At 36.8% G+C, this 25,814-nt stretch overlaps 5 protein-coding genes across 5 annotated transcripts; 3 read left to right on the top strand and 2 right to left on the bottom strand.

Moving 5' to 3' along the window:
- On the top strand, window positions 85-3,109 carry LOC104708623 (chlorophyll(ide) b reductase NOL, chloroplastic-like). Its single transcript, XM_010425217.2, has 13 exons — window positions 85-810; window positions 1,007-1,075; window positions 1,189-1,247; window positions 1,356-1,442; window positions 1,596-1,663; window positions 1,750-1,798; window positions 1,880-1,965; window positions 2,087-2,144; window positions 2,239-2,289; window positions 2,381-2,431; window positions 2,510-2,551; window positions 2,656-2,766; window positions 2,881-3,109. The coding sequence occupies exons 1-13, from the start codon at window positions 441-443 to the stop codon at window positions 2,926-2,928; spliced, it is 1,149 nt and encodes a 382-aa protein (XP_010423519.1). The 5' UTR covers window positions 85-440; the 3' UTR covers window positions 2,929-3,109.
- On the top strand, window positions 7,832-9,256 carry LOC104708622. Its single transcript, XM_010425215.1, has 4 exons — window positions 7,832-8,120; window positions 8,362-8,455; window positions 8,576-8,680; window positions 8,781-9,256. The coding sequence occupies exons 1-4, from the start codon at window positions 7,924-7,926 to the stop codon at window positions 9,048-9,050; spliced, it is 666 nt and encodes a 221-aa protein (XP_010423517.1). The 5' UTR covers window positions 7,832-7,923; the 3' UTR covers window positions 9,051-9,256.
- On the bottom strand, window positions 9,303-12,092 carry LOC104708621 (vacuolar protein sorting-associated protein 36-like). The gene is made up of 8 exons (XM_010425214.1): window positions 11,303-12,092; window positions 10,810-11,013; window positions 10,471-10,564; window positions 10,326-10,383; window positions 10,144-10,213; window positions 9,833-9,968; window positions 9,676-9,760; window positions 9,303-9,590 (listed from the first exon to the last, which is right to left on the bottom strand). Exons 1-8 carry the CDS (start codon window positions 11,915-11,917, stop codon window positions 9,530-9,532), a joined length of 1,323 nt encoding a protein of 440 aa, XP_010423516.1. The 5' UTR covers window positions 11,918-12,092; the 3' UTR covers window positions 9,303-9,529.
- Window positions 16,278-18,998, bottom strand: LOC104709936. The gene is made up of 4 exons (XM_010426472.1): window positions 18,749-18,998; window positions 18,043-18,596; window positions 17,106-17,942; window positions 16,278-16,916 (listed from the first exon to the last, which is right to left on the bottom strand). Exons 1-4 carry the CDS (start codon window positions 18,996-18,998, stop codon window positions 16,278-16,280), a joined length of 2,280 nt encoding a protein of 759 aa, XP_010424774.1.
- On the top strand, window positions 20,744-25,796 carry LOC104708620 (phospholipid-transporting ATPase 1-like). Its single transcript, XM_010425213.2, has 7 exons — window positions 20,744-22,974; window positions 23,082-23,388; window positions 23,498-24,158; window positions 24,246-24,369; window positions 24,480-24,699; window positions 24,781-25,239; window positions 25,340-25,796. Exons 1-7 carry the CDS (start codon window positions 21,474-21,476, stop codon window positions 25,581-25,583), a joined length of 3,516 nt encoding a protein of 1,171 aa, XP_010423515.1. The 5' UTR covers window positions 20,744-21,473; the 3' UTR covers window positions 25,584-25,796.

Genomic DNA, 25,814 nt, shown 5'->3' with positions numbered 1-25,814 from the left:
GGGTAACGCTACCGCCTTCAAGTATATGAACGGGAAGGTCCGCACTGATAAGTTTTATGGGTTTTTATATTCTTTTGTTCATCTTTGTACCTTATAATAAAATTAAATAAAAAAAGATGAACTAATTTTCTATTGATAACAATCGTTTCACGGATTTGGGTCAGTTTGATATGATGACTAGTTATGTAAAGTATCTGAAATATTTAAGAAAATGTAGGGACTAAAAACAAGTGATCACAATTTCAATGGTGATCACTTGTATCCTACTTAGACAAGTGATCACAATTTCAATGGTGTAAGTGTAACTATCGCATGTATTTCTTCTCGACATATTTCTTCTACACGTAACTATAGTGTCATTTAAGAGACAAAACAATAGTATAAGGGTTACTAACATAAAATTCCGAAACTTTAGGGGCTTTAATGTATTTGAACAATAAATGGAGTTTTTATCATCTTATATATCGCCACGTGGCACAAAATACTCTCAAGGAGCTTACTTGCCTCTCTCTCTCTCTTTGAGCTTGTCTGACTCTGTAATGGCTACTTGGAGTGGTTTCAATGTCTCTTCTTCTCCGTCGCTTAGGCTTCGCTCTTACTCCATCGCAAACGCCACTCAGCTTCCGTTTCTCTCCCCTCTTTGCCGGCGTCGGTTACTGGCAGAACGCTTCGGTCTCGGAACCATCGTTGTTTTGCGCCGAGACCTCTCAGTTTCTCCGCCGCGTGCGGCGGGGATGGAAGCTCGCATCTCAGGGAAAAGAGAACCCATGGTGCCTCCATATAACGTTTTGATCACTGGCTCAACGAAAGGTTTCATCTTTCCTTCTCAATTTACTCGGCTGTGGTTCATCTTCACGAATTCGTTTAATTCTGGAAGGGAAAACACACACAAAAAAAAAAAAATCATATCTTTTATAATTCAGAAGGGGAAAAAAATATATTATATAGAGTTCACGGAACTGTAATCATCTCATTGTGAGTTGTGTTTGGTTGTAATGTTGTTCAGGTATAGGATATGCATTAGCTAGAGAGTTTTTGAAAGCAGGCGACAATGTTGTGATTTGCTCTAGATCAGGTAAGAATCAAAGTCCTCATTGTTGTCTTTGAAGACCTTTTCTAGACTTCTTGTGTCATTCAAACAAGTATTTTCTTTTGTTGTTGTTGTTATGATTGTTCCTATCCCTGCAGCTGAACGAGTTGAGTCTGCTCTTCAGAGTCTAAAGGAAGACTTTGGGGAGCATGTGTGGGTACCGCCTTCTTTTACTGTTCTTGTTCGATTTTCTACTTCTTCTAAAGTTTTTGCTAAATGATAATATTATCATGAAATGTAATGCTTAGACTATTTTTCTTAGTAGGGAACTAAGTGTGATGTTAGGGAAGGCAAGGATGTGAGGGAACTAGTAGCTTATTGTCAACAGAATCTGAAATACATTGACATTTGGGTACTTATTCTCGTTCTTTTCTCTTTCGGTTTATACTTTCAACCATGATGAGAATCCCATTTTCAGAAGTAGTCATACAACATTTTCATTAAGAGTGTTGTACACATATATGTGTCTGCGTCATTGTCTTAATACTGTCTTGTGATGATGCAGATAAATAATGCGGGATCTAATGCCTACAGCTTTAAACCTTTGGCAGAGGCCTCGGATGAGGATCTTATGTAATCCCTCGTTTATAAGCTTGATCCCTTTCTTCGTTAGTTTCTCTATTTGGTTTCTCATTAACTAATATCAATTCTTTATGAAGCGAGGTTGTGAAGACCAACACCCTTGGTCTGATGTTATGTTGCCGAGAGGTAGTGGTTTGACGTTAAAGAGATATATTCAGCGTACTATTATACCAGTGGATTGACTGACATGTGTTCGGTGATTAATAGGCAATGAATATGATGTTGACTCAATCTCGAGGTGGTCATATCTTCAATATTGATGGAGCTGGTTCAGATGGGAAACCAACACCCAGGTTTCCTAGTTTCATCCACCATACTTGGAAATTCATTGAAATTTCCTGAGTTAGAAGATCTGTCTTAGGCCCTCTTGTATGTAATATCTAATAGTATTTTTTTGACTAAAACGTTTGACAGGTTTGCTGCATATGGCGCAACTAAACGAAGTGTTGTTCACTTGACAAAGTCATTACAGGTATGCCAAAGTAAAAAAACTGTGTGTTGAATTCCTCTGTTTTTTATTTCACTTCTCCTTATATGACTTCTCTAGTTGTTTCCGTCTTTTATAGGCAGAGTTGCAGATGCAAGATGTTAAAAATGTGGTGGTGCACAATCTGTCGGTATGTATTCAAAATATAATGTGGTCATGTTTTAATTCAAGATCTAAGCATGGTCATAGTTGTAATGTGTTTCGCTGGATTATTGTTACAGCCTGGAATGGTCACAACTGATCTACTCATGTCAGGAGCAACAACAAAACAAGTTAGATGACTTTTACTGAAAAAACAATATTTGGATTCAGTTACAAGATATATATATTTCTAATTTTTCTCTTGGCAGGCCAAGTTCTTCATTAATGTGTTGGCAGAGCCAGCCGAAGTGGTAAGAAACCAAAAACATTATTTTTGTTTAGAGCATAATAATCTCTGTAAACTTTAGTCGCATGATTCATGATTTTTGTGATTAATTACACATGCTTTTTGCAGGTGGCTGAGTACGTTGTCCCGAACATAAGGGCAATACCGGCTAGCGGATCGATGAAGCCGACTTACATTCGTTTCCTAACCGGAATCAAAGCCTACACCAAAATATTCTCAGTTAAGACCGATAGAAGTAGTCGCATATATAAAAGTAGATCAAAGGTTGTCTGCAAATACTCACTTAAACCATTTTGTTTTTTTCCTTGTCAACTTTGGGGATTTTTGTTTCAGAGAGTTGCATTGGGAGCAAGGAAGAACAGGTATGTGACTGAAGACTAGGTATCAAACTAAGAATAAGAGATGTATTGTGGTTTCCCTGTTTCTTGAATCATGGTTAACTGTTGAAACCCGGATACTCACTGACCTCTACACTTTGTTAATTACACTTCAAAAAATGCATACTATTGTGTGCATTTGTTTTTAAGTTAATTTGTAAATAAGCTACAAGATTCTTAGTTAATGATTAACAATTGAAACATGGATATCATGGCGCGCATCACCGCTCGTTTACAGCTTACAAGTCTAGTATGAACCACTCAGGGAGAAATAACGCAAATGCTACATGGTACGCCGCGAATAAAGGACTGTACTTGTCGTCTAACCGTGTATCGGAGACTCAAAAACATGTCAGTCCATATACTTTTTACATTAGGTCGTATATTTGAATGAATAAAGAAATTTATGTTTCAGGATCAGAGGAAAAGTACACTAATTTCCTACATCTAAATAATTGAAAAGATAAGTTCAATTACAATAAAAGGAATAATATCTTAAACAATTCACAAATCATAAACAAAGATTTATATTCTGTCTGTAACGATTTGATTCCACAAATTAACATTAGCACAACAGAAATTTGGGATCAACAATTTATCAAATTTGATTATGATATTTTCCATATATCGTGTAAACTTTCCTTTGTTTGGCACAAATTAATAATCGAAAACCTAAAGAAAATGTGAGTATATATACTCCTCCACATACAATATAGAAAAAGACATGAATCCAAAGAGATTCAAATCTATATATCTCCTAAAATTATCACAATAAAGATGAACTGTCGCCTCTTCATACTCTCGATCGTTATAAGCCTATGCATTTGCTTAAGCAACATGTTGGTGTCAGGAAAAGACATAGTCGTGGTAAGCAATCAACTAAAACACAACAAATTCCTCAAAGTTCATTGTCGCTCAAAAAACGACAATCTTGGAGTACATTATCTTTTTATCGGCGAGTCCTACAATTTCACTTTTCATGATAACTTATGGGGATCGACTCTTTTCTGGTGTGACCTGTATCAAGGTCCCCATTTTAAGCACCACCAGCCTATTTTGGCGTATGAGTATTTGAGGAAGGAATATGATATCACCTCAAATAAGTGGGTAGCTAAAGAAAATGGGATTTATCTTTCTCAAGATGGAAAGGATGCCGTCTTCAAATATGAATGGGATGGTCCTTAATAAGTTTTAGAGGTGTTGTATTCCTTTGTTCATCTTGGTTGGTACCTAATAATAAAATAAAATAAAGATGAATTAATTTTTGTCCAAAAAAAAAAAGGATGAATTAATTTTTTTATTAATAAACAATCGTCTCATTGATTTGGGTCTATATTATGTGATGAGTAGTTATATAAAGTATCTGAAATATTTAAGAAAATTTAGGTCTATATTATATGATGAGTAGTTATATAAAGTTATCAAAGAACCGTGGACAACACAGTTATGCCCTGTAAGTAAAACCTAATACCTGAATGGCATCTTCTTTCGTTTGATTTTTTTTTTTTAAGTATACGATCTCCATCTGAAACTAATGAAACATGTTTACTCTTCCAAGTTCCAACAATTCATTGGCAAAAATCTCGTTGGCGATATGATTCTACTGATGGTCTTTGATACTCTCGACTTAATACGGCTTCCTTGACTACAGAGCGAGTTGAATGTGCTTAATGTTATGAATTTTTTCTTTTCAATGTTACTGAGATGGCCAAATTGTTTATGTGATTGGTTGGAGCTCAAAGTCCAACAAAAATTTCACTGTTTCCCGTCACAGGAACTAGCAAGTTTCAAGTTTTGTTATACTCTATAGGAAAGTTTTAATTAACTAACAATGTGTGTGTGTGTGTGTTTTTTTATATAGTTTGGAATGTTTCTTGAAGAGGTACGTGTGGAGCCTGGAAGGAGGTGAATGGGTACCGATGTCCTCTAAAAGCTGAAACCTTTTTGTCTGCAATCTCCATCTGAAACTAATGAACCTGCACTCGTTTCTTTACTTCTGTATATCTGTTCATGAATCGTTGCTAAAGTATGGCCAAACTGAAGTGTGCAAGTGAAAAGACATATCTCTTTTCTTAGTTCCAGAATTTATATAAAAACAATGTTTACGTATACATGATAATTAAAAGTCAATGTGAGAAAATATTGAAAACATGATTTTAGAAGCATAAAATAATTTCAGAGGAAAAGTACACTACAATTTCTTATATTTGCTACATCTAAATAATTGAAAAGATTATTTCGATTACAATAAAAGGAATGATATCTTAAACGATTCACAAATCAAAACAAATATTTCTATCTGATCGTATTACGATTTAATTTCATAAATTAACATTAGCACAATATAATTTTGGGATTCAACGGTATTATATCAATTTTGGTTAAGGTATTTTTTTCATATATTTTTTTTGGTGAAAAGATATTTTTCCATATATCGTGCCGACTTTCCTTTCTTTGGCACAAATTAATAATCAAAAACCTAAATTAAATGTGAATATATATACTCCACATTAGGCCTACTCCCCATATAGTATAGGAAACGATAAGAATCCAAAGAGATTAAAATCTACATATCTCCTAAATTTATCGTAAGAAAAATGAAAAGTCTTCTCGTACTCTCGATTTTTATAGGCCTAAGCATTGGCTTAAGCAACATGTTGGTGTCAGCAAAAACCAGAGTCGTGATAAGCAATCAACTGGAACACAACAAACTCCTCAAAGTTCATTGTCGCTCAAAAGACGACAATCTTGGCGAACATATTCTTAAAATCGGCGAGGAGTATGAGTTCAGGTTTGATGATAACGCATTTGCAACGACTCTTTTCTGGTGTCGAATGGAGCAAGGTCCTCATTATAAGCACTATCGGCCTTTTGTGGCGTATAAGACTTCGTGGAGCGAAGCTGCACACCCTACGAGTAGGTGGATAGCTACAGAACATGGAATTTTTCTTTCTCAAGATGGAAATTCTGCCGTCTACCAATATCAATGGGAAACGCTACCGCCTTCAATTATATGAATGGGAAGGTCCGCACTGATAAGTATTAGGGGGGTCTTTGTATTCTTTTGTATATCTTTGTACCTTATAATAAAATTAAATAAAAAGATGAATTAATTTCCTCCAAGATGTTTTTGGTTGCTTTTCCTTTCCCATTATGTTCTCTCGGTCCTGGATACATATTTAGCACAAATCGTATGAAACAAACATATGTGCATAGAGATCAATAGAATGCGTCTATTATTTTATTTGAATAATTAGAAAAATTTCAAGTTCATAGTTCTGATGTGTTTCGCTGGGTTATTGTTACAGCCTGGAATGGTCACAACTGAACTGCTCATGTCAGGAGCAACAACAAAACAAGTTAGGTGACTTCTACAGAAAATAAAAACAATAAGGAAGAACAGGTATGTGACTGAAGACTGGTATCAAACTAAGAATAAGAATTGTATTGTGGTTTCCCTGTTTCTTGAATCATGGTTAACTATTGAAACCCGGTATCAAACTAAGATCTACACTTTGTTAATTACACTCAAAAAATGCATACTGTTGTGTAAATTTTTTTTAAAGTTAATTTGCAAATAAGCTACAGATTTCTTAGTTAATGATTAACAATTGAAACATGGATATCATGGCGTCTAAATAATTGAAAAGATAATTTCAATTACAATAAAAGGAATACTTAAAGAATTCACAAATCAAAACAAAGATTTATATTCTGTCTATTATGATTTGATTCCATAAATTAACATTAGCACAATAAAGATTTGGTATCAACAGTGTATCAAATTTGATCAAGGTATTTTCCATATATCGCGTCAATTTTCCTTTCCTTGGCACAAATTAATAATCAAAAACCTAAAGAAAATGTGAGTATATATACTCCACATACAATACAGAAAAAGACACAAAAATTCAAAGAGATTTAAATCTATATATATCTCCTAAATTTATCACAAGAAATAGTTATCAAAAAATTATCACAAGAAAGATGAATCGTCTCTTCATACTCTCGATTCTTATAGCCATATGCATTGGCTTAAGCAACATGTTGGTGTCAGCAGGAAGTGACATAGTCTTGGTAAGCAATCAGCTGGAACACAACAAATTCCTCAAAGTTCATTGTCGCTCAAAAGACAACGATCTTGGAGAACATTATCTTTTTATCGGCCAGTCCTACAATTTCACTTTTCATGATAACATCTGGGGAACGACTCTTTTCTGGTGTAACCTGTATCAAGGTCCTCATTTTATGCACCACAAGGCTATTTTGGCGTATTGGTCTGAGTGGAGAGAAGTTGAGAATACCTCGTGTAAGTGGATAGTTAAAGAAAATGGAATTTATCTTTCTCAAGATGGAAACGATCCCGCCTTCAAATATGAATGGAATGGTCCTTACTTATAAGTTTTAGGGTGTTTTTGTATTCTTTTGTTCATCTTTGTACCTTATAATCAAATTAAATAAAGGGATGAATTAATCTTTTATTAATAACAATCGTTTGCATTGATTTGAGTCTATTTGATATGATGAGTATTTATATAAACTATATATCTGAAATACTTACGAAAATTTAAGGACTAAGAACAAACGGTCGAAGAATAACAATCTGAAACTACATCCACATCCGTCGCGCCTCCTCAGATCTCCTCAGTACTGCTCAAAGTATGATTCCCATGTTGGATGGAAATGGTCAATGGTGTTTAATAAACCGGACTTGATATCAAAGTGCATGATGGATTGATGGTCCCCTCCCCTAGGTGCACATTTTACAACCAACATTAGAACCCGCAAAACCGGGTGAAAACCAAAGAACCCCATCAACCCGATTTCCTTGATTTTCAATGTTGAATAAACCGGACTTTATATCAAAGCGTTTAAAATCAATTTACGGTCCAACTTAGTGAAAACAATTAAACCGAATTAGTTTGCAAATTGTGCAACTTTCTCTCTCTGTCTGTCGTCTCTGAGAAGACGAAAGAGAGAGAGAGAGAAAGATCGGAGGATGAGTGCCGAAGATTTCCAAAAGAAGGCTTCCATCGCCGGAGAAATCGAAATCGATATCAAATGTGGCGGTTCCGCCGGCGAGTCTAGTAGTTCCACGGTGGGATCTAGCGTGGCCGCCTCTCAAACCCTGGTTCTGCTTCGGAGTCTGCTGGAGATTCAGCAGCGTCGAGCTCTGGCTTACGCTAAGCTCAAAAGGTTCGGATTGGTTATTTGAAATCTCTCAGACTATTTTTATGCTATTATTAATTTTTTCCGTTGCGGTATTTTTGTTAAAGTTCTATCTCCTTTGATCCCCTTGTCCTCCTCGTGGGTTTCATAAATTTGTTGAATGTTATTGCAATATGTTGGAATTGAGTGTAATAGTGTAAGGAATAAGAATTTGTGTGCATATGTAGACACTGATTCAATGTCTCTCTGTGTACTATTCGTTAATCAGTGGATTCTCAGAGTATGTGGAGTCTGGTGCTGAAGCACTTTATCAGAAGCTGTGCAGTGAGATTACAGCTGAGTTCAGTGAATGTTCCAAACAAGTATGGATCTTGGCTCTTGAGTGTTTTATTTATTTATTTATTTATTCAGAAGAGTTGTAAAACAAACATTCTATGTTAAAAGATTGAGCCTTTGATGATGACAATACTACAATGATGCAGGTGCGAGAAATGGAATCTCTGTTTCTGAAACCAGAATTTGGAAGAGCTGATCTTGCTCAACTGCTCCTCGACATTCAAAGTCAAGAGAAGCAGAAATTGCATCTGGTTTCCATCTCATTTTACTCATCAAATCTCGATTATCTCATATGGTTTTGAACAAAGTTTCAATTTGCAGAACAAAGCTTCCTTTTTTTTTCTTTGGCAGACCGTTACAATACAGGTACTGAAGAAGGCAGGGAGACCGTCAGAACGAATGCTAACACATGAGAACTGCAAGTTCAAGAAGCCGATGCAGCACGAGTGTGTGCATCTTCATGAGATTACTGAAGCTGCAGGAACAGAGGAAGCAGAAGCTGATGCAGAGTTTGATAACGCTTTGAAAGAAGCCATTAGAGGGGTGCAAGACGCTGTGACTAGCATCAATGAGTATTTAGAAGACATTCGGTACGAGATTGAAGCCCTTGAAGCTGAGTAGTTCCAAATCCATCACTTCTTTACCTTTCTACAGAAAACTTGCAGTGTTCTAAATCCATCACTTATTATTAGCTTAAGATATTTAGAAACTGTCAAAGATGTGAAGATGGAATTTGTTTTCCTCAAATTTTATGTTTTGGTATCCGGACAATATGTGGGCTTTTTGTTCATACTAATCTCAATCTATTGACGACGGAGTTGATTATTCTCAGTCTGCCTAGTGGTTACAATATTCAATAGCAAATCCCAAAACTGCATCAAACCAAGTTTACACACTTTGTTGCAAAATCAAACCGAACTATTTTCAGTTCTGGTTTGCTGCATGAATTTCACACACCTGAACAAAATACGAAAACCAAATTACACACAGCTTTTCCCACAACAAATGAATGAGTTATTGGCATTTTTGGGTCAAAATCCATAAAATGTGTTTGTATATTTTTGTATGTGTTATTACAAATAGTCTACAGCAAAAACTTGTCATACGGACAAGATGCTGGTCGCTTTAACCCATTCACCGTACGTCCCAAAGTCCTTGACTCTGCCAAATGAAAAGAACGCAACAAAGGTCAGTTTCTCAAACACCAACACAACAGAATATAGATCATGGGTGTTATTTAAATTACATATGTAGATTGGTGAGATCCATCTCTGGAAACAGGTTGAAATAGAATCGAAGCCCGTCTGGGCTCATGTCTCTACACAGCAAACCTGTTCAAAAAAATGGAACGTAAGCATCATGTTTCTCTACGAGCAGGCTTTGATTGGGGTTGGATTTGGTACCTTTGGTCTCTGCAGTAAGTAGATGTTCCTTAGCCATGGCTGGGGCGATCTTCACTGTCAAAGCTGCATCACTAGCAGTGACTCCGGCTCTCAAAGTTTCAGTTTTGGTCACAAGCATTCTGATTCTACTCATAACCTGAACGGCCACAAAAAATTTTGTCATCAGGTGGTGGATGGATGGAAACAAACGTAAAAAGCACACTGAGAGGGATATCACACATCTATAGCAAGAAAAATGACAACTATCTGAAGAGGAATCAAAGCAGTAATAATGGGATAGAGAATCTTAAATATATGAGATTTAAGAATACCTCCTCATCACTATGGGACTTGTTTTGGATCACCATCACACCGCTATCAAACTTCCGCAGCATTACTGGACTACCAATCAAAATACATGACAGATCAATATTTCTGCATGATGGCTTCTTATATGGTCAAGTGTTCGAACATGCAAAAGGAATCTAGGAGAAAATATTCGAAATATACATACACATCAAATTTCTCCCAGAGGGTACAAGCTTGCCACAAATCGTCTGGAGAGATCAACTCTGTGCAAAGAAAGATTATCGATTAACAGTCTGAAGTGAACAAACAAGCACTCGGAATCAAAATGGCATAGTATATGAAGCTCCAACCTGTCCCACGAGCACGATTGAAGTGGTAATACATATCAGTTAGGCTGATCATTCCCCCAGCTTGTTCTAATGGGATTCTGACAAAATCTGCCAGCTGCAGGTATGTAAATAAAGATTTCGACCTCAAATTCCAACACATTTTCCAGGGGGATAATATTACAAGCGAAACAGTTGAAGGTTCTCCTATTATGACAGTTATAGATTTTTTCAGAAAAATTGAACAAAGTAATCATATTCCTAACAAATGCCCTTCATACCGATATCCTAGCAGGCCGAAAACATATCTTTCGAAGATATCATGAAAAACTAATCTCTGTTACAAAATAAATTGAAGAGAACCTGGCGGGACAATTCTTGATGGTACAAGGCGCCAGCAGATTCCTTTGTAACTGGAGAGATAATACCAACGCTCAACATCCACTGTTGCATCTCTTCTTTGGAACCCATTTCTTCATCATCAGTTGAACTGTTCTGACTACTAGGAGCAGACAAGAGCTTTTGACGCATTTTTTCTGCCAGACTCACCATCTCTTTAGCCTTACTCTGTAAACCAAATAAAAGTAATATAATTCAGACGCAATTTGACTTGAACAGAAACCAATAATCAAATAAGAATCCTTTCCTTCTACAGACTGAGGGGAATCCTAAAACAGTTGCAGATAAACTCTTCAAGATCACACATTACAAAGAACATTTGGAAAAAGACATGTTCCAGACTTAATCAACTATCAATAAATTTGGTAACTTGATATCAGAATCTCTAAATCGGTAAGATTCTGCAAGAATGATGATAAAAGGCTGAGAAGGAAGAAGGAAGAAGAAGGGCAAATACCATAAGAGCATTCAAATCCTGAAAAGCATCTTGCAAGCTCTTGTCCGTGCTCTCCCACTGTTCTTGCTCTTTCCTCAAAATCCCAGCCAATCCAACCATCCTCACTGTTCCATCGTTTCCATATAAACCTTGCGCAACCGTTGCAGAACCTCCTGAACGAGAAGTCTCAGCCTCGCTCTTATCCTCCTCATCCCACGCCCTGCCTCTCCAACATTCCCAAAATTTCGTCAAAAAGCCATCGAAATCACCTTTCCCCCTGAAGACAATAGTCACCACAACCGAACCCGGATCCGCTTGAAATCGGATTCTCGGCGAATGGAACATAGACTTGATCGATTTCTTATGAGAGAAGATGTGAGTAACGGCGGCGAGAGGAATCGAAGAAGGAACAGCTCCGTTTGATTGAGATGGAATCCATATGAGACGATGAGTGGTTAAGATAAGATTACCGGACTTCAAAGCGGTGAATCGCGGCGGATCATCGTCGGAATCGAAATCGACGGAAGAGAGGAGGAAACACTCGACCTCATTGCGTCGAAGCACTGGTCTACCACTCGTAGTAACCTCTGCGTTCGTAAACAAACCACCGACTCCGATGCTGCTTCCACTAGCCATGGAGACTCAATTCGGAAGCAGATCGATCATACAGCTTCCAACAAATAGATTGGTTGACCAATCAGAGTGCTTGATTCAAAAATTCCAATTACTCCGACGAATTTCCCTGACGACGAGAAAAACCCAGATGCCTGAGATCAGAGATATTCAACGGAAGAAGAACCCAAAACAAGATCGTTTGGTTTACACGTCTAGCGAGAGAACCAACCTTGGTTTAGTAAAATTACCTTTTTAGTCCTCTTTAGTAATTACGATATTAGCTCATACTTTTCAATTTTACTTTTGAGTCCAGATATTGAATAATCCTTTATATAATAAAACGGAATTCCACAACATTATTTTGTAGACTAGATTTAATAATTTGGTTAAGTTTTCTATTATTTGTATAGTCTAGATTTATTGTTTCCAAAAATCTTAAAGAGAATATTCTAAAAAAACATTTGATATCATCTAACTATCCGTATTAATTTCCTTAATTAAATTATTCATCAAATAAAATCTTTTGATATCTAATTTAACATATTAATTTGTTAATTATTATTATACTTCAACTATCATTTTTATATATAAGTCTATTTTGTGAAACATATAAATTATCATATTATTTATTATAATTAAAAAATAGTTTTATTTCCGGATATACCATAAGTTGAATTTTTAAAAACAAATATAAATGATTCAATCTATAAAATATTTAAGTTTTAGTAATATTATTCTTTAAAAATAATATCCGTTGAATTAAAAAAATTACGGAGTAACGGTCAAAATTTGAATATTTAAATTCAATTTCATACTTTTTTGTTGAATTTTATAATTTTATATAATATAATAAACTTGAAATAATTTATTTTGAAATATTTTTAAAATATTGAAACTTGATATAAAAGTTAGAAACTAGAAACACTCTAAATTGGTTTGTTATAGCAATGTCAATAATATGTCACTATAATATGAAATAATTTCAAAAAACCAAGTATATTAAAACAAAAAGTATAACAATGATTTAAATTACTCATAATATAATAACTCGTTTTTTAAAAACCAAATTCACAAAATTATGTCTTATAATGACATTCAAGTCATGATATAGAATATACATTGTTGAAATAACTTCACGTACATAAACTAATACAACATATTAGAATTTTATTTTAAAATAGAAAATATACAAAATTTTATATAAAATAAAATTTAACCAGTGTTGTACCACGGGTTCTTATCTAGAATCATTAACAATATAAAACTTACAAATAAGTGTCTTTTTCAAGTCATCATATTTAGCATATGATTTTATTGCATAATATTTTATCCAAAAAAACTTTTCAAAATAATCACATAAATTATATTTTATATAAAAATTACAATATAAATAAAATGAATTTCAACCCATGCTCTAGCACGGATCTTAATCTAGTTGAAGTGATGTTATAGTTTTTGATCGTTCTTGTTCAAACAATGTTGAACATACGTTAATATGAAACTAAATGAAGTTCTACGAGGAATTAGTAACTTTCTAAACAAGACAAGTGAGAGTGGCCACCTTTTGAGATGTGAAGTAGAGGAATATATTAGTTAAAGACTGAATTGTGTAAGTTGATATATAAAAAACTTAAATGTTGATCAAAGATTTGGACACATTTGACATATAACTTTTCTATTTTAGTTTTAAAAAAAAAATAATATACCAGTTTATTTGAAATTATTGTAAAAAAATTCTATTTGATGTACAAATAATGTAAATAAATATTGTCAGAAAATCAGATATTTAAAAGGTTGAGGCGGTTTCAGTCGACGATAATAGAGCTTAACCACAACGATATTTAAGGCAGGATCAATGAGGATGAACGCATGCTCAATCAAATTGAACTCGTCCTTGTCCAAAGTATTTTTTCACATATAAGATTCAGTTTCAACAATCGGATGCATAATTATATATAAAGATTGAACGTGCTTAACTGGTATTTTAAACAAACTTGTATGAAAGTGATGGCGTTAGGCGTTAGATGAATAATTAGTATATACAATATTGTTTAATCATTCATACATACTCGGTTTCAATCATGTTACTATGTCACGACGATATGTGTGGTGTTAATACATATTAAAACCAATACTCGATCGGTAATGACCAATTTGAAAAATTGAAACAGCTTGTTAGTTACGAGGATAAAAAATTTAGTGCACCATCTACTGATGGTGATGATGATTTTGAGAAGTCACTAATGAAGTGTGTAGTTGAGGCGCCCACATCAGCTAGGCTTTTTGTTGTCCGATAAGCTTATGATGCCATTAAGACAAAAGATGTCTATTTGCCGGATGAGTCTTCTGCTGAAACTTATGGACATTTTCTCATTATCACTGGTTTGGGTGTGGATTCCAACGGAGTCCCGTTCTGGGAGGCCCAAGATTCGATGGGGGAAGAGAAAGGGGATTCTGGCTTTATCAGAATAGCACGCCGTGAAAACCTCATAACTGACTTCCTCTATATGACGTTGGCTTAAAAAGATCTACCACCGATGTTGCTTGCTCTTTTTTATTACCTTTCTTGCTCTTTTTTATTACCATGGATTTGTATTTTGCTTGACTTAGTAATATAAGCCCCTTTAAGGATTAAGCACGAATGAGAATTAACCACAAAAACGTTGTCTCTGTTTCCCTCTTCACTACTAAACGTATTATATCAATCATTTTCTACCCTGCTTATCAACAACATGTAATCATATAAAACAAGCATTACAGTTTTATTAGTATGGATTTGTATTTTGCTTGACTTTGTAATATAAGCCCCAGTAAAAATTAAACACGTATGAGAATTAACCACGAAAACGATCAAATTTTGTGTAGGTCTCATCTCGTAATTTTGAAATTTTAATAGTAGCTGGTTTGGGCCATAAGGCTTGGGCCATTTTGTGTAGGTCTCATCTCGTAATTTTGAAATTTTAATAGTTAGTAAATAATTATAAATAATTAAATATTACTCAGACAAAATTATTTTTCATATATTTTTTTTAAATATTGAATTTAACATCAAATTTTAAATGAAATAAAAAAATGATTTTGAAATTACAATATAAATAAAATGAATTTCAACCCTTGCTCTATTACGGGTCTTAATCTAGTTGAAGTGATGTTATAGTTTTTGATCGTTCTTGTTCAAACAATGTTGAACATACATTAATATGAAACTAAATGAAGTTCTACCAGGAATTAGTAACTTTCTAAACAATACAAGTGAGAGTGGTCACCTTTTGAGATGTGAAGTAGAGGAATATATTAGTTAAAGACTGGATTGTGTAAGTTGATATATGAAAAACTTAAATGTTGATCAAAGATTTGGACACATTTGACATATAATTTTTCTATTTTAGTTTTTAAAAAAAAAAATAATATACCAGTTTATTTGAAATTATTGTAAAAAAAAATCTATTTGATGTACAAATAATGTAAATAAATATTGTCAAAAAATTAGATATTTAAAAGGTTCAGGCGGTTTCAGTCGACGATAATAGAGCTTAACCACAACGATATTTAAGGCATGATCAATGAGGATGAACGCATGCTCAATCAAATTGAACTCGTCCTTGTCCAAAGTATTTTTTCACACATAAGATTCAGTTTCAACAATCGGATGCATAATTATATATAAAGATTGAACGTGCTTAACTGGTATTTTAAACAAACTTGTATGAAAGTGATTGCCTTAGGCGTTAGGTGAATAATTAGTATATATAATATTGTTTAATCATTCATACATACATTATACAACTCGGTTTTAATCATGTTACTATGTCACGACGATATGTGTAGTGTTAATACATATTAAAACCAATACTCAATCGATAATGACCAATTTGCAATTCTTTACTAGTATTTTTTCTGTTTTGTAAAACATTTTTTTTTTCTTGGACAAAACTGTTTTGTAAAACACTGAAAGACTAAAAGTAGCTTAAAATATTAATTACTGTATGAACTACTAGTATTTTTTTTGGTCAGACGCTTAGATTAATATAAAGAAAAGTCAACCTCCAGTAAGAAAGGAAAGAGGTATAGATGATAATAAAGTAGACAGAGCAGATTTAGCTAGAGCATTAGCTGCGCTATTGTTCAAGCAAGGAATAAAACTGAAAATAAGAGAGGAGAAGATGTTCTGCAAACATGAAATGTCATGGAGAATTTCTTTAAGCTCCTTGAGACTACCAGAATAGTTGAGTAGTTTGATGAGGACTTGAGAGTTCGAACAGATCTTGAAAGATCGGATTTGAGAGATATGAGCGAGTGAAGAGATGTGAGTTAGAGCACTCCGAATCGCCAAGGCTTCTGCTACTAGAGCAGAAGGTACAGAAGAACGCGACGAGGTCGCCTATGAGATGGTTAAGCCAGATGCATCCTCGATAATCCATCCTGCCCCACTATTGCCTGTAATTGGATACCAAGCTGCATCAACAAAGCAAACATGAGCATCGGTTGTGGGTGATGGAATCACAGGGGGGGGAAGGTAGGATTGTTGCGGAGGGACTTCAAGTTGGACGTTCTGCCACTGTTTTGCATCAACAATTGCCTTCAGAATCACCTCATTTGCAGAGAAAAGGTGTCCTTCGGAGAGGTTGAGGTTCCGAGCTTTCCAGAGGTTCCACAAAATCCATGGGGCTAGTGGAGTCAGAGTCACACCCGACGGAGGAAGGGAAATGAGTAGAGCTAGCTTTTGCAATAGGAGTTGGGGGGTCGAGAGAGGGAGAGGGTTTAGCTGGGATGTGAAAGGTGCTAAGTTCCAAACATCTCCTGCAAAACTGCAGTGCAAAAACACATGCAGTTCGTCCTCGAAAGCACCACATCTCTTACACCTTGCAGTTTCAGAAAGACCTCTTTTTGCTAGATTAGGGCCGACTGCAAGTGCACCAACTACAAGTTTCCATAGGAACTTCCTTAGTTTGGGAGGCAGCCTTGCATTCCATATAACTTTATTCCAGTTAAAACTGTCAGTAGTTGGCTGTTGGGGAAACTGTTTTGCCAGAGCATAACCTGTTTTGGAAGAGTAAGATCCTGATTTTTCAGGTAACCAAACCAGAGAGTCTGTCAGGGGAACAGAGCTGGGAATTAAATTACGGATTTCAGCCTTATGTTGAGGTAAGAGATGACGAATGACGTCCACGTTCTAGTCTTTGGAGTTTTGACAAATGAGATCACGAACCTTAAGTTCTGCAGTTGCTTCAGTTGGGGGACCAAAAGGGCGTTTAGGTTGGGAAAGAGACAGCCATGGATCATTCCAAACATTGATAGTAGCACCATCTCCCACTGCCCATCCTAAACCCTTGGTCAAAAGGTCTCTACCTACGAGGATACGACGCCAGCCGTGGGAAGCTACTCGTGGGGAAGAGGAACATGTCAGAAATGTAGATGAGTTGCAATATTTATTTAAGAGCACTTTAGCCAACAACGAGTTTGGTTCATTGAGTAATCTCCATCCTATTTTGGCAAGTAAGGCATCATTGAACTGTTCTACGTCCCGAAAGCCTAACCCACCAGCATATTTGGGCTGTGTGAGAGAGTCCCATGCGACCCAACACATTTTTCTCTTATCGGCCTTATCGTCCCACCAGAAGCGGGTGAAGACGGACTGAATTTGTTTGCAGAGCGAAACAGGGAGTTTGAAGCAGGACATGGAGTACACAGGGAGAGCAGTGAGAACTGTTTGGAGGTGTACTTGTTTTCCTGCTCCCGAGAGGCAACGAGAGGACCAACTGTGTGCTCTTTGTCGGATTTTATCAACATTGGACGCAAAAATATCCCTTTTCTTGTGACCAAAGTTCTCTGGGAGACCAAGATAGTCGCCGAGCCCACCCTCTTGTGAGATATTCAGAGTAGATCTAACGCGGACTTTAATGTAAGCTGGCGTCTTTGAGGAGAAGGTTAGTGTAGACTTGTTAAGGTTGATGCACTGCCCTGAAGCTTTCTCATAGGTATTCAGGATCTTTAGTAAGTTTTTGCAGCACACATCGTTTGATTTGCAAAAAGAACATAGTATCATCTGCAAATAGAAGATGGTTAATTGGAGAACTTGCTCTACTGACTTTGATGTCAGGGAGTAAACCTTGATTTTGAGCCTGAACACATAATCGGGAGAGGACCTCAGTACACAGGATGAAGAGGTATGAGGAGAGGGGGTCTCCTTGACGAAGACCACGGGTGGGAATGACTGATCCTTGTGGTGTTCCATTGATGAGGAAAGAATAGGAGACTGAGGTAACACAAGTGAGAATCCAAGATACAAGTTTATCATTGAAACAAAGTTTCTTCAAGACTGCTTTGAAAAAACCCCATTCGATGCGGTCATAGGCTTTGCTCATGTCCATTTTAACCGCCATTGAGCAATACTTCTTGGCCTCTGATGTCTGGAGTAAATGGAGGATCTCATGCGTGATGAGGACATTATCTGAGATGGCTCGATTTGGAACAAAGGCGGATTGGAAGGGTGAAATGAGTTGAGGTAATATGGGCTGTAACCGCTTGGTGAGGATCTTAGCAATGGTTTTGTAATGAGTGGTACAAAGCACAATAGGTCTGTAATCACTGACTCTTCTGGGTGTTGTTACCTTAGGAATTAGTCTAACATGTGTTTCATTTTGACGTGGATTCAAGTAGTTTGTAACAAAGAAACTCCGAATATCTCGGCAAACATCATCTGCAATAATGTCTCAGAAAATCTGGTAAAAGCTAGAGGAGAATCCATCAGGTCCGGGGGCCTTTCCAGGATGTATTGAGAAGACAGCAGTTTTTATCTCAGCCCTATCCGGAATAGTTGTTAAGCTATCGTTGGTAGATTGCGAGATAGACGAGTGCAGGGTTTCTTCAACCACTTGAAAGTCCTGATTACCATTAGAGGTAAAGATGGATCAATAGTAGCTAGCAAAAACCGCAGTAATGTGTTCCTCGGCATGGAACTCTTCTCCTTGTTCATTTTCGATAACAGAGAAGGCATTGATGGATCTCCTACCTCTCGTAATCGCATGGAAGTAGGCCGTGTTTTTGTCTCCAGCTTGAAGCCATTGCACCCTGCTTCATTGTTTCCAGAAAAGCTCTTCATCCTTATAGGCCTGATCCAATGTTGAAGAGATTTTGGAAATCAGGTCGTCATTTGGAGAGGAATTGGAAAGAGTTTCGTCTAGGTCTTTCTGGAGATCTTTAATAAGTTTACTGATGTTCTGGTGCTGCTCTTTTGTCCACTTAATGATTCCCTGTCGGCATCTTTTGTCCACTTAATGATTTGTTGTCGGCATCTGTTGAGTTTACCAATTACATGATCTTCTGCAGACTCATGATCCTTCCAAGTCTTGGAAATCAGTTCTCTTATTTCTGGCTTCGAGGTGAGTCTTCTATCAAAACAAAATATTCCCTTCTTTTTGCAAGCTGAAGAATTGAAAAAGGTGACCAGAGGCCTGTGATCCTAACCCTCAAAGTGGAGGTATTTGCTTCGAACTACTAGTATATTATTAAAGTATTAAAGGTAATATAATCAATCAAGGGCGTGGAAATCGTGTTCTTCGAATTACGGTTTGGTCATGTGTGAGCCGCTTGAGCTCGACTCGTTTGTCTAATTTGCTATTTGTTCATTAAACACAACTAATCTGAGTATGGCATATTAAAATCATATCATCATCAGTTACCAATGACAGTAATACAAGGTTTCTACTTTACACTAGCTGTTTATAAAACTACATATAAACTTCGAACTTAAGCTATATAGTATTCAATTTATATTAGCGCGACCAATATCTATGAATTTATCTCTATGTATTTTTTTTGAACGCGTCATGTTCATATAGATTTAAGTTAGTTGTATTATTAGTGTGTAAAATAATGCTAATAATATAAATGTATAGGATCTACGTAGGTTTACCATTTTGAATTGATGACGAAGTAGTTTGCGTAGTTGTTAGACTATTTTAGCTGTTTAAAACGTAGATATGGATGCACTAAATTGACAATATACATCGTATATATAATACACTATACGTCTCTACATCGTATCTTTTACGACAAACGTATTATTTATCCTATCCTAGCTAGCTAGACCATTTTATGCATGTTTTATCCGTTACCTAATTTAGTTTGTTTTTGTTGACATCTATTAATGATCTAGTTTCTATATATTTATATGTTATCATTTTGTTTGGATCATTCAGATCATATTAATACACATTTCATAGCATCGATATCGACGTCAAAGTCCAAAATTGGACAGTGAAGTATATATATAGATGACGCGACATATTAACTAAAATATATAAACTTAAAATGGATCCAAAAATTAAAGAGTCAAATCTTTATAATAAGAAATTACTAAGAAAAGATATACATTAGATGCTCAATTAATATATATAGTTTTTCTAGCTTTTCAGTAATCACTTTGATACACTGTAAAAACTAATTATCAAAAAAATAATCACTTATTTACAAAGTATAAATTTGTTGTTTTCTTTTATTAGCATGTTTTTCCTGATTTAGATAATTGCGGGGATACAAGAAATATAAGTTTCGATTAATCAGTGAAACCAAAAAAAAAATCACATCTTAAATTTGATAAGATATACAATAAATAATAATAACAAAGAAAATAAAAATAGTAAATGGCGGCTTTTATAAAAGTTTATATATATATATCTAGAAGAGAAAGAATAATCAAGTGCTCTACTCTCTGGACCAACACGACATGACTTTTCCTTCTCACTTTCATCTTCTTCCATCTCTCTCTCTCTCTCCTTCTGTTTCTTTTTCTTATATTATTTTATAAATTTTTTTTTTTGGTGCATTAAAAATGAAATTAAAATAAATAAAAAGTTGAAAAAAAAAAACAAACAAATTTTCAATAAAAGATTCGTCGACGTCGCCAGCCATTGGCGACTTCCTCCTCCTCTTCTTCTTCTTCTTCTTCAAACCTTCTCCTGTTCATTGTCTTCTTCCAGATCTCTCTCTCTTTCTATCTCTATCTATCAAAGTCTTCGTTCTCATTCTTCGTCTTCGTCTTCGTTTACCTTTCAAGAAGAAGAGATACGAAAACCTCCAATTTATTACCCTCTCTCTCATTCTCTCTTCTTGTTTTGTTATTTCTTTATTTGCTTTCTTCTTCTTCTTCGTATTGACGACGTATTGGCTTGCGTCACCTCATTTCTCTTCAATTCCATTTCTTCGTGAGAAGATTGTTAGCTTTTTAGCGCGCAAAAAGTGAAAGATTCTTCAAGATCCCACGGATCTATACACCCCTCCTTAGGTCATTCAAATCTTCCCGGATCAGCTGGGTTTTGTGTCTCCGATTTAAGGATCTGGATCTCCCCCCATTTCCAATTTCCTGGCTAGGTCATTTTCCTGGGATTTAAAGGACTCGAAGCTATGTTTGTTTCTGGGTAAAAAAAAAGCTCGAATCTTTCTTCTTGGGGAGGTCTGTTTTGTGTCAATGGTTTCTCCATTTGATCCGATCAATTTCTAAAAAAAAAAAAAAAAATCTCTGCTTTCAATTGTTAATTCAACAATTCCTGTGAGAGTGGTCCTTTTTTGGGGCAAAATGGATCCCAGGAAATCAATTGATAAACCGCCGCCGCCTCATCACGATCCGATCCTGGGTGTATCTTCAAGGTGGAGCGTTTCTTCCAAAGACAATTCCGTCAGGGAAGTTACTTTTGGTGGTGATTTGGGATCTAAGCGTATTCGTCATGGTTCAGCTGGTGCTGATTCCGAGATGTTGAGCATGTCTCAGAAGGAGATCAAAGACGAGGATGCTCGTTTGATTTATATTAACGATCCCGATAGAACTAACGAGAGGTTTGAGTTCACTGGCAACTCTATCAAGACTGCCAAGTATTCCGTCTTCACCTTCTTGCCCAGGAACTTGTTTGAGCAGTTCCATAGAGTTGCTTACATTTACTTCCTTGTTATAGCTGTGCTCAATCAGCTTCCTCAGCTTGCAGTTTTTGGTAGAGGTGCATCTATCATGCCCCTTGCCTTTGTTCTCTTGGTCTCAGCTATCAAAGATGCTTACGAGGATTTCCGGAGACATAGATCAGATAGAGTTGAGAACAATAGGTTGGCTTTAGTGTTTGAGGATAATCAGTTTCGTGAAAAGAAGTGGAAGCATATTCGTGTTGGGGAAGTCATTAAGGTCCAATCTAATCAGACTCTTCCTTGTGACATGGTGCTCTTGGCTACGAGTGATCCTACAGGGGTTGTCTACGTGCAGACGACTAATTTGGATGGTGAGTCGAATTTGAAGACGAGGTATGCCAAGCAGGAAACTCTTCTCAAAGCTGCTGATATGGAGTCGTTTAACGGATTGATCAAGTGTGAGAAACCTAATAGGAACATATATGGGTTTCAAGCCAACATGGACATTGATGGTAGAAGGCTCTCCCTTGGACCTTCTAATATTATTCTTAGAGGATGTGAGCTTAAGAACACTGTTTGGGCATTAGGTGTTGTTGTGTATGCTGGTGGTGAGACGAAAGCTATGCTGAACAACTCCGGAGCACCGTCAAAGAGGAGTAGGCTAGAGACTCGGATGAATTTAGAGATCATTCTACTCTCTTTGTTTCTGATCGTCTTATGTACAATCGCAGCCGCGACCGCTGCTGTGTGGTTGAGACAGTACAGGGATGACTTGGACACTATTCTCTTTTATAGGAGAAAGGACTATGCCGAGAGGCCAGGAGGAAAGAACTATAAATACTATGGTTGGGGGTGGGAGATATTCTTCACCTTCTTTATGGCAGTCATTGTGTACCAGATCATGATACCCATTTCTCTCTACATATCGATGGAGCTTGTCCGTATTGGTCAAGCATACTTCATGACCAATGATGATCAGATGTACGACGAGTCCTCAGATTCAAGTTTTCAATGCAGAGCTTTGAACATAAATGAAGATTTAGGGCAGATTAAGTATTTATTCTCTGATAAGACGGGTACTCTCACGGACAACAAGATGGAGTTTCAATGTGCCTGCATAGAAGGTGTAGATTACTCTGCCAGGGAACCTGCTGAGAGCGAGCATGCAGGATACTCCATTGAAGGTAAAGGAAAAGAAGTTTCTTAATAGTTCTTTTGCTGTTAAGAGTAGTATGTTTTTCTGTTTACTGACCTGCCACTTTTGATGATACCTGAACTTTTCATGATACAGTTGATGGGAATATTTTGAAGCCAAAGATGAGGGTGAGAGTTGATCCTGCGCTTCTTCAGTTGACGAAAACTGGCAATGCAACAGAAGAAGCAAAGCGTGCAAATGAGTTTTTCCTCTCACTGGCAGCTTGCAATACAATTGTGCCAATTGTTACCAACACATCTGATCATAATGTAAAGCTGGTGGATTATCAAGGGGAGTCCCCTGATGAACAAGCATTGGTCTATGCGGCAGCTGCTTATGGTTTCTTGCTCATAGAGAGAACCTCTGGTCATATAGTTATTAACGTGCGAGGAGAAATGCAAAGGTAATTTAGAAATGTGATGGCTAATTTTTTTCATTAATTTATATTGCCGTTGCATCTCATAATAGGTTGTGGCCTATAGTATTTATTTCTTTTCCTCTGCCCAGTGCAGGTTTAATGTCTTGGGATTGCATGAGTTCGATAGTGACCGAAAAAGAATGTCAGTGATACTGGGATGTCCCGACATGTCGGTGAAGCTCTTTGTAAAAGGTGCAGACTCATCCATGTTCAGTGTCATGGATGAATCCTACGGTGGCGTCATAAACGAGACCAAGAATCAACTTCATGCTTACTCATCTGATGGTTTGAGAACTCTTGTTGTTGGGATGAGAGAGCTGAACGATTCAGAGTTTGAGCAATGGCATTCTTCCTTTGAGGCGGCAAGCACCGCCTTGATTGGTAGGGCTGGATTGCTAAGAAAGGTTGCTGGAAACATCGAGACTAACCTTAGGATAGTAGGAGCCACTGCAATTGAAGACAAATTGCAGCGTGGTGTCCCGGAAGCAATAGAATCTCTCAGGATTGCAGGGATAAAAGTTTGGGTCTTGACTGGTGACAAGCAAGAAACTGCCATATCCATTGGCTTCTCATCGAGGCTTCTGACAAGAAACATGAGGCAAATTGTAATAAATAGCAACTCACTGGATTCATGTCGGAGGAGCTTAGAAGAAGCAAATGCCAGCATTGCAAGTAATGACGAAAGTGATAACGTGGCCTTGATTATTGACGGTACCAGTCTCATATATGTACTCGACAATGATCTTGAAGATGTGGTAAGTGGAATTCTGATGAACATCTCTTGCTTACTCTGGTTATGACTATCTTTGATGGTGATGTAATTGCTCATTTTTGCAATGCAGCTGTTCCAGGTGTCATGTAAATGCTCCGCGATACTCTGCTGCCGTGTTGCTCCTTTCCAGAAAGCTGGAATCGTTGCACTCGTAAAGAACCGAACTTCCGACATGACTCTTGCCATTGGTGATGGTAATGACTCCACCCTTCTTTCCAAAAATCAGTGTGCCTGATCCTGTCTAAATAGCAACCCAGTTCTTCGTTTTTATTTTCATCTTCTCATATGTCTGGGCTTTTGACAGGTGCCAATGATGTCTCTATGATTCAAATGGCTGATGTTGGGGTAGGGATAAGCGGCCAAGAAGGTCGTCAAGCTGTGATGGCATCTGATTTTGCAATGGGACAGTTCAGATTCTTAGTTCCGCTATTGCTCGTCCATGGACACTGGAATTACCAAAGGATGGGTTACATGATACTATATAATTTCTATAGAAATGCAGTTTTTGTTCTAATTTTATTTTGGTGAGTACCGTCTTACTGTCTTTTGTACTAATCCATCTTAAAACAGTCACCACAGACTAACCCCTCACAAATTTCATGCAGGTACGTTTTGTTTACTTGTTACACCTTGACAACCGCCATCACTGAATGGAGCAGTGTCCTGTACTCAGTCATATACACGTCGTTCCCTACAATAATTATCGGTATCCTTGACAAAGACCTCGGAAGGAGGACTCTTCTCGATCATCCTCAGCTCTACGGTGTTGGCCAGAGGGCAGAGGGATATTCCACTACGCTCTTCTGGTATACGATGATTGACACAATCTGGCAAAGTGCGGCCATCTTCTTCATTCCTATGTTTGCGTATTGGGGCAGTACAATTGACACGTCGAGCCTAGGAGACCTGTGGACGATTGCTGCAGTTGTGGTGGTTAATCTTCACTTGGCCATGGATGTAATCAGATGGAACTGGATCGCACACGCCGCCATATGGGGATCCATTGTTGCAGCTTGTATATGCGTCATTGTGATCGATCTTATACCCACACTCCCTGGTTACTGGTAAAAGTTCTTTCTCTCTACATATCATTCTGTCAAAGCAAATTCAAAATCAGATTTTCTGGATACTGAAAGTCTCAACTTTTTGTAATGGCTGTGACAGGGCAATTTTCCAAGTTGCCAAGACATGGATGTTCTGGTTCTGCTTGCTTGCCATTGTTGTGACATCATTGCTACCTAGATTCGCCATCAAGTTTCTTGTCGAGTATTACAGACCTTCCGATGTTCGGATTGCTAGGGAGGCTGAAAAGCTTAGAACTTTCAGAGAATCCGAACCCCTGGGAGTTGAAATGAATCAGATTCGGGATCCTCAAATCAAAATTCTTTATACCCGTCAGCGAAAGTAAATATAATTTATATATTCCAATTTTTTCCCCTTGGTTGCTTACTATTTCACGAATAGAGAGTTTGTAGTGTAAGGGAAATTACGTAAAGATCTCTCGGCTGTATTTTTCTCACTTTGTTGTAACATACGCACAAGATTTTCCTTTGTAAAGAGAACGTCGAAATTTGATTTACATTTCCACTTCAGTTTGTTATAAAGTCGATTTTGGTTTCTCTTTTTGTTTTCTTTTCCC

This window comes from Camelina sativa, chromosome 8, assembly GCF_000633955.1.
Source record: "Camelina sativa cultivar DH55 chromosome 8, Cs, whole genome shotgun sequence".
Taxonomy (NCBI): Eukaryota; Viridiplantae; Streptophyta; class Magnoliopsida; order Brassicales; family Brassicaceae; genus Camelina; species Camelina sativa.
The sequence above is the reverse complement of the archived record's forward strand: the minus strand, read 5'-3'. Positions and strand labels throughout refer to the sequence as shown.

Excerpts from the sequence above, each read along its gene's own strand:
- LOC104708621 (XM_010425214.1), bottom strand. The coding sequence starts at position 11,917 with ATGGCTAGTGGAAGCAGCATCGGAGTCGGTGGTTTGTTTACGAACGCA. Across the intron at positions 10,214-10,325 it reads CTCTGGGAGAAATTTGATGT|TCCAGTAATGCTGCGGAAGT; the intron begins GTATGTATATTT and ends TTTGATTGGTAG. Across the intron at positions 9,761-9,832 it reads ACTTACTGCAGAGACCAAAG|GTTTGCTGTGTAGAGACATG; the intron begins GTACCAAATCCA and ends TTTTTTGAACAG.
- LOC104708622 (XM_010425215.1), top strand. The coding sequence starts at position 7,924 with ATGAGTGCCGAAGATTTCCAAAAGAAGGCTTCCATCGCCGGAGAAATC. Across the intron at positions 8,121-8,361 it reads GCTTACGCTAAGCTCAAAAG|TGGATTCTCAGAGTATGTGG; the intron begins GTTCGGATTGGT and ends TTCGTTAATCAG. Across the intron at positions 8,456-8,575 it reads TCAGTGAATGTTCCAAACAA|GTGCGAGAAATGGAATCTCT; the intron begins GTATGGATCTTG and ends ACAATGATGCAG.
- LOC104709936 (XM_010426472.1), bottom strand. The coding sequence starts at position 18,998 with ATGAAGAGCTTTTCTGGAAACAATGAAGCAGGGTGCAATGGCTTCAAG. Across the intron at positions 18,597-18,748 it reads GTTGAAGAAACCCTGCACTC|ATGATGTTTGCCGAGATATT; the intron begins GTCTATCTCGCA and ends ACATTATTGCAG. Across the intron at positions 17,943-18,042 it reads TCTTCATCCTGTGTACTGAG|ATGATACTATGTTCTTTTTG; the intron begins GTCCTCTCCCGA and ends TTCTATTTGCAG.
- LOC104708620 (XM_010425213.2), top strand. The coding sequence starts at position 21,474 with ATGGATCCCAGGAAATCAATTGATAAACCGCCGCCGCCTCATCACGAT. Across the intron at positions 22,975-23,081 it reads TGCAGGATACTCCATTGAAG|TTGATGGGAATATTTTGAAG; the intron begins GTAAAGGAAAAG and ends TTCATGATACAG. Across the intron at positions 24,370-24,479 it reads GACTCTTGCCATTGGTGATG|GTGCCAATGATGTCTCTATG; the intron begins GTAATGACTCCA and ends GGCTTTTGACAG.
- LOC104708623 (XM_010425217.2), top strand. The coding sequence starts at position 441 with ATGGAGTTTTTATCATCTTATATATCGCCACGTGGCACAAAATACTCT. Across the intron at positions 1,664-1,749 it reads GCCTCGGATGAGGATCTTAT|CGAGGTTGTGAAGACCAACA; the intron begins GTAATCCCTCGT and ends TTCTTTATGAAG. Across the intron at positions 1,966-2,086 it reads GATGGGAAACCAACACCCAG|GTTTGCTGCATATGGCGCAA; the intron begins GTTTCCTAGTTT and ends AACGTTTGACAG.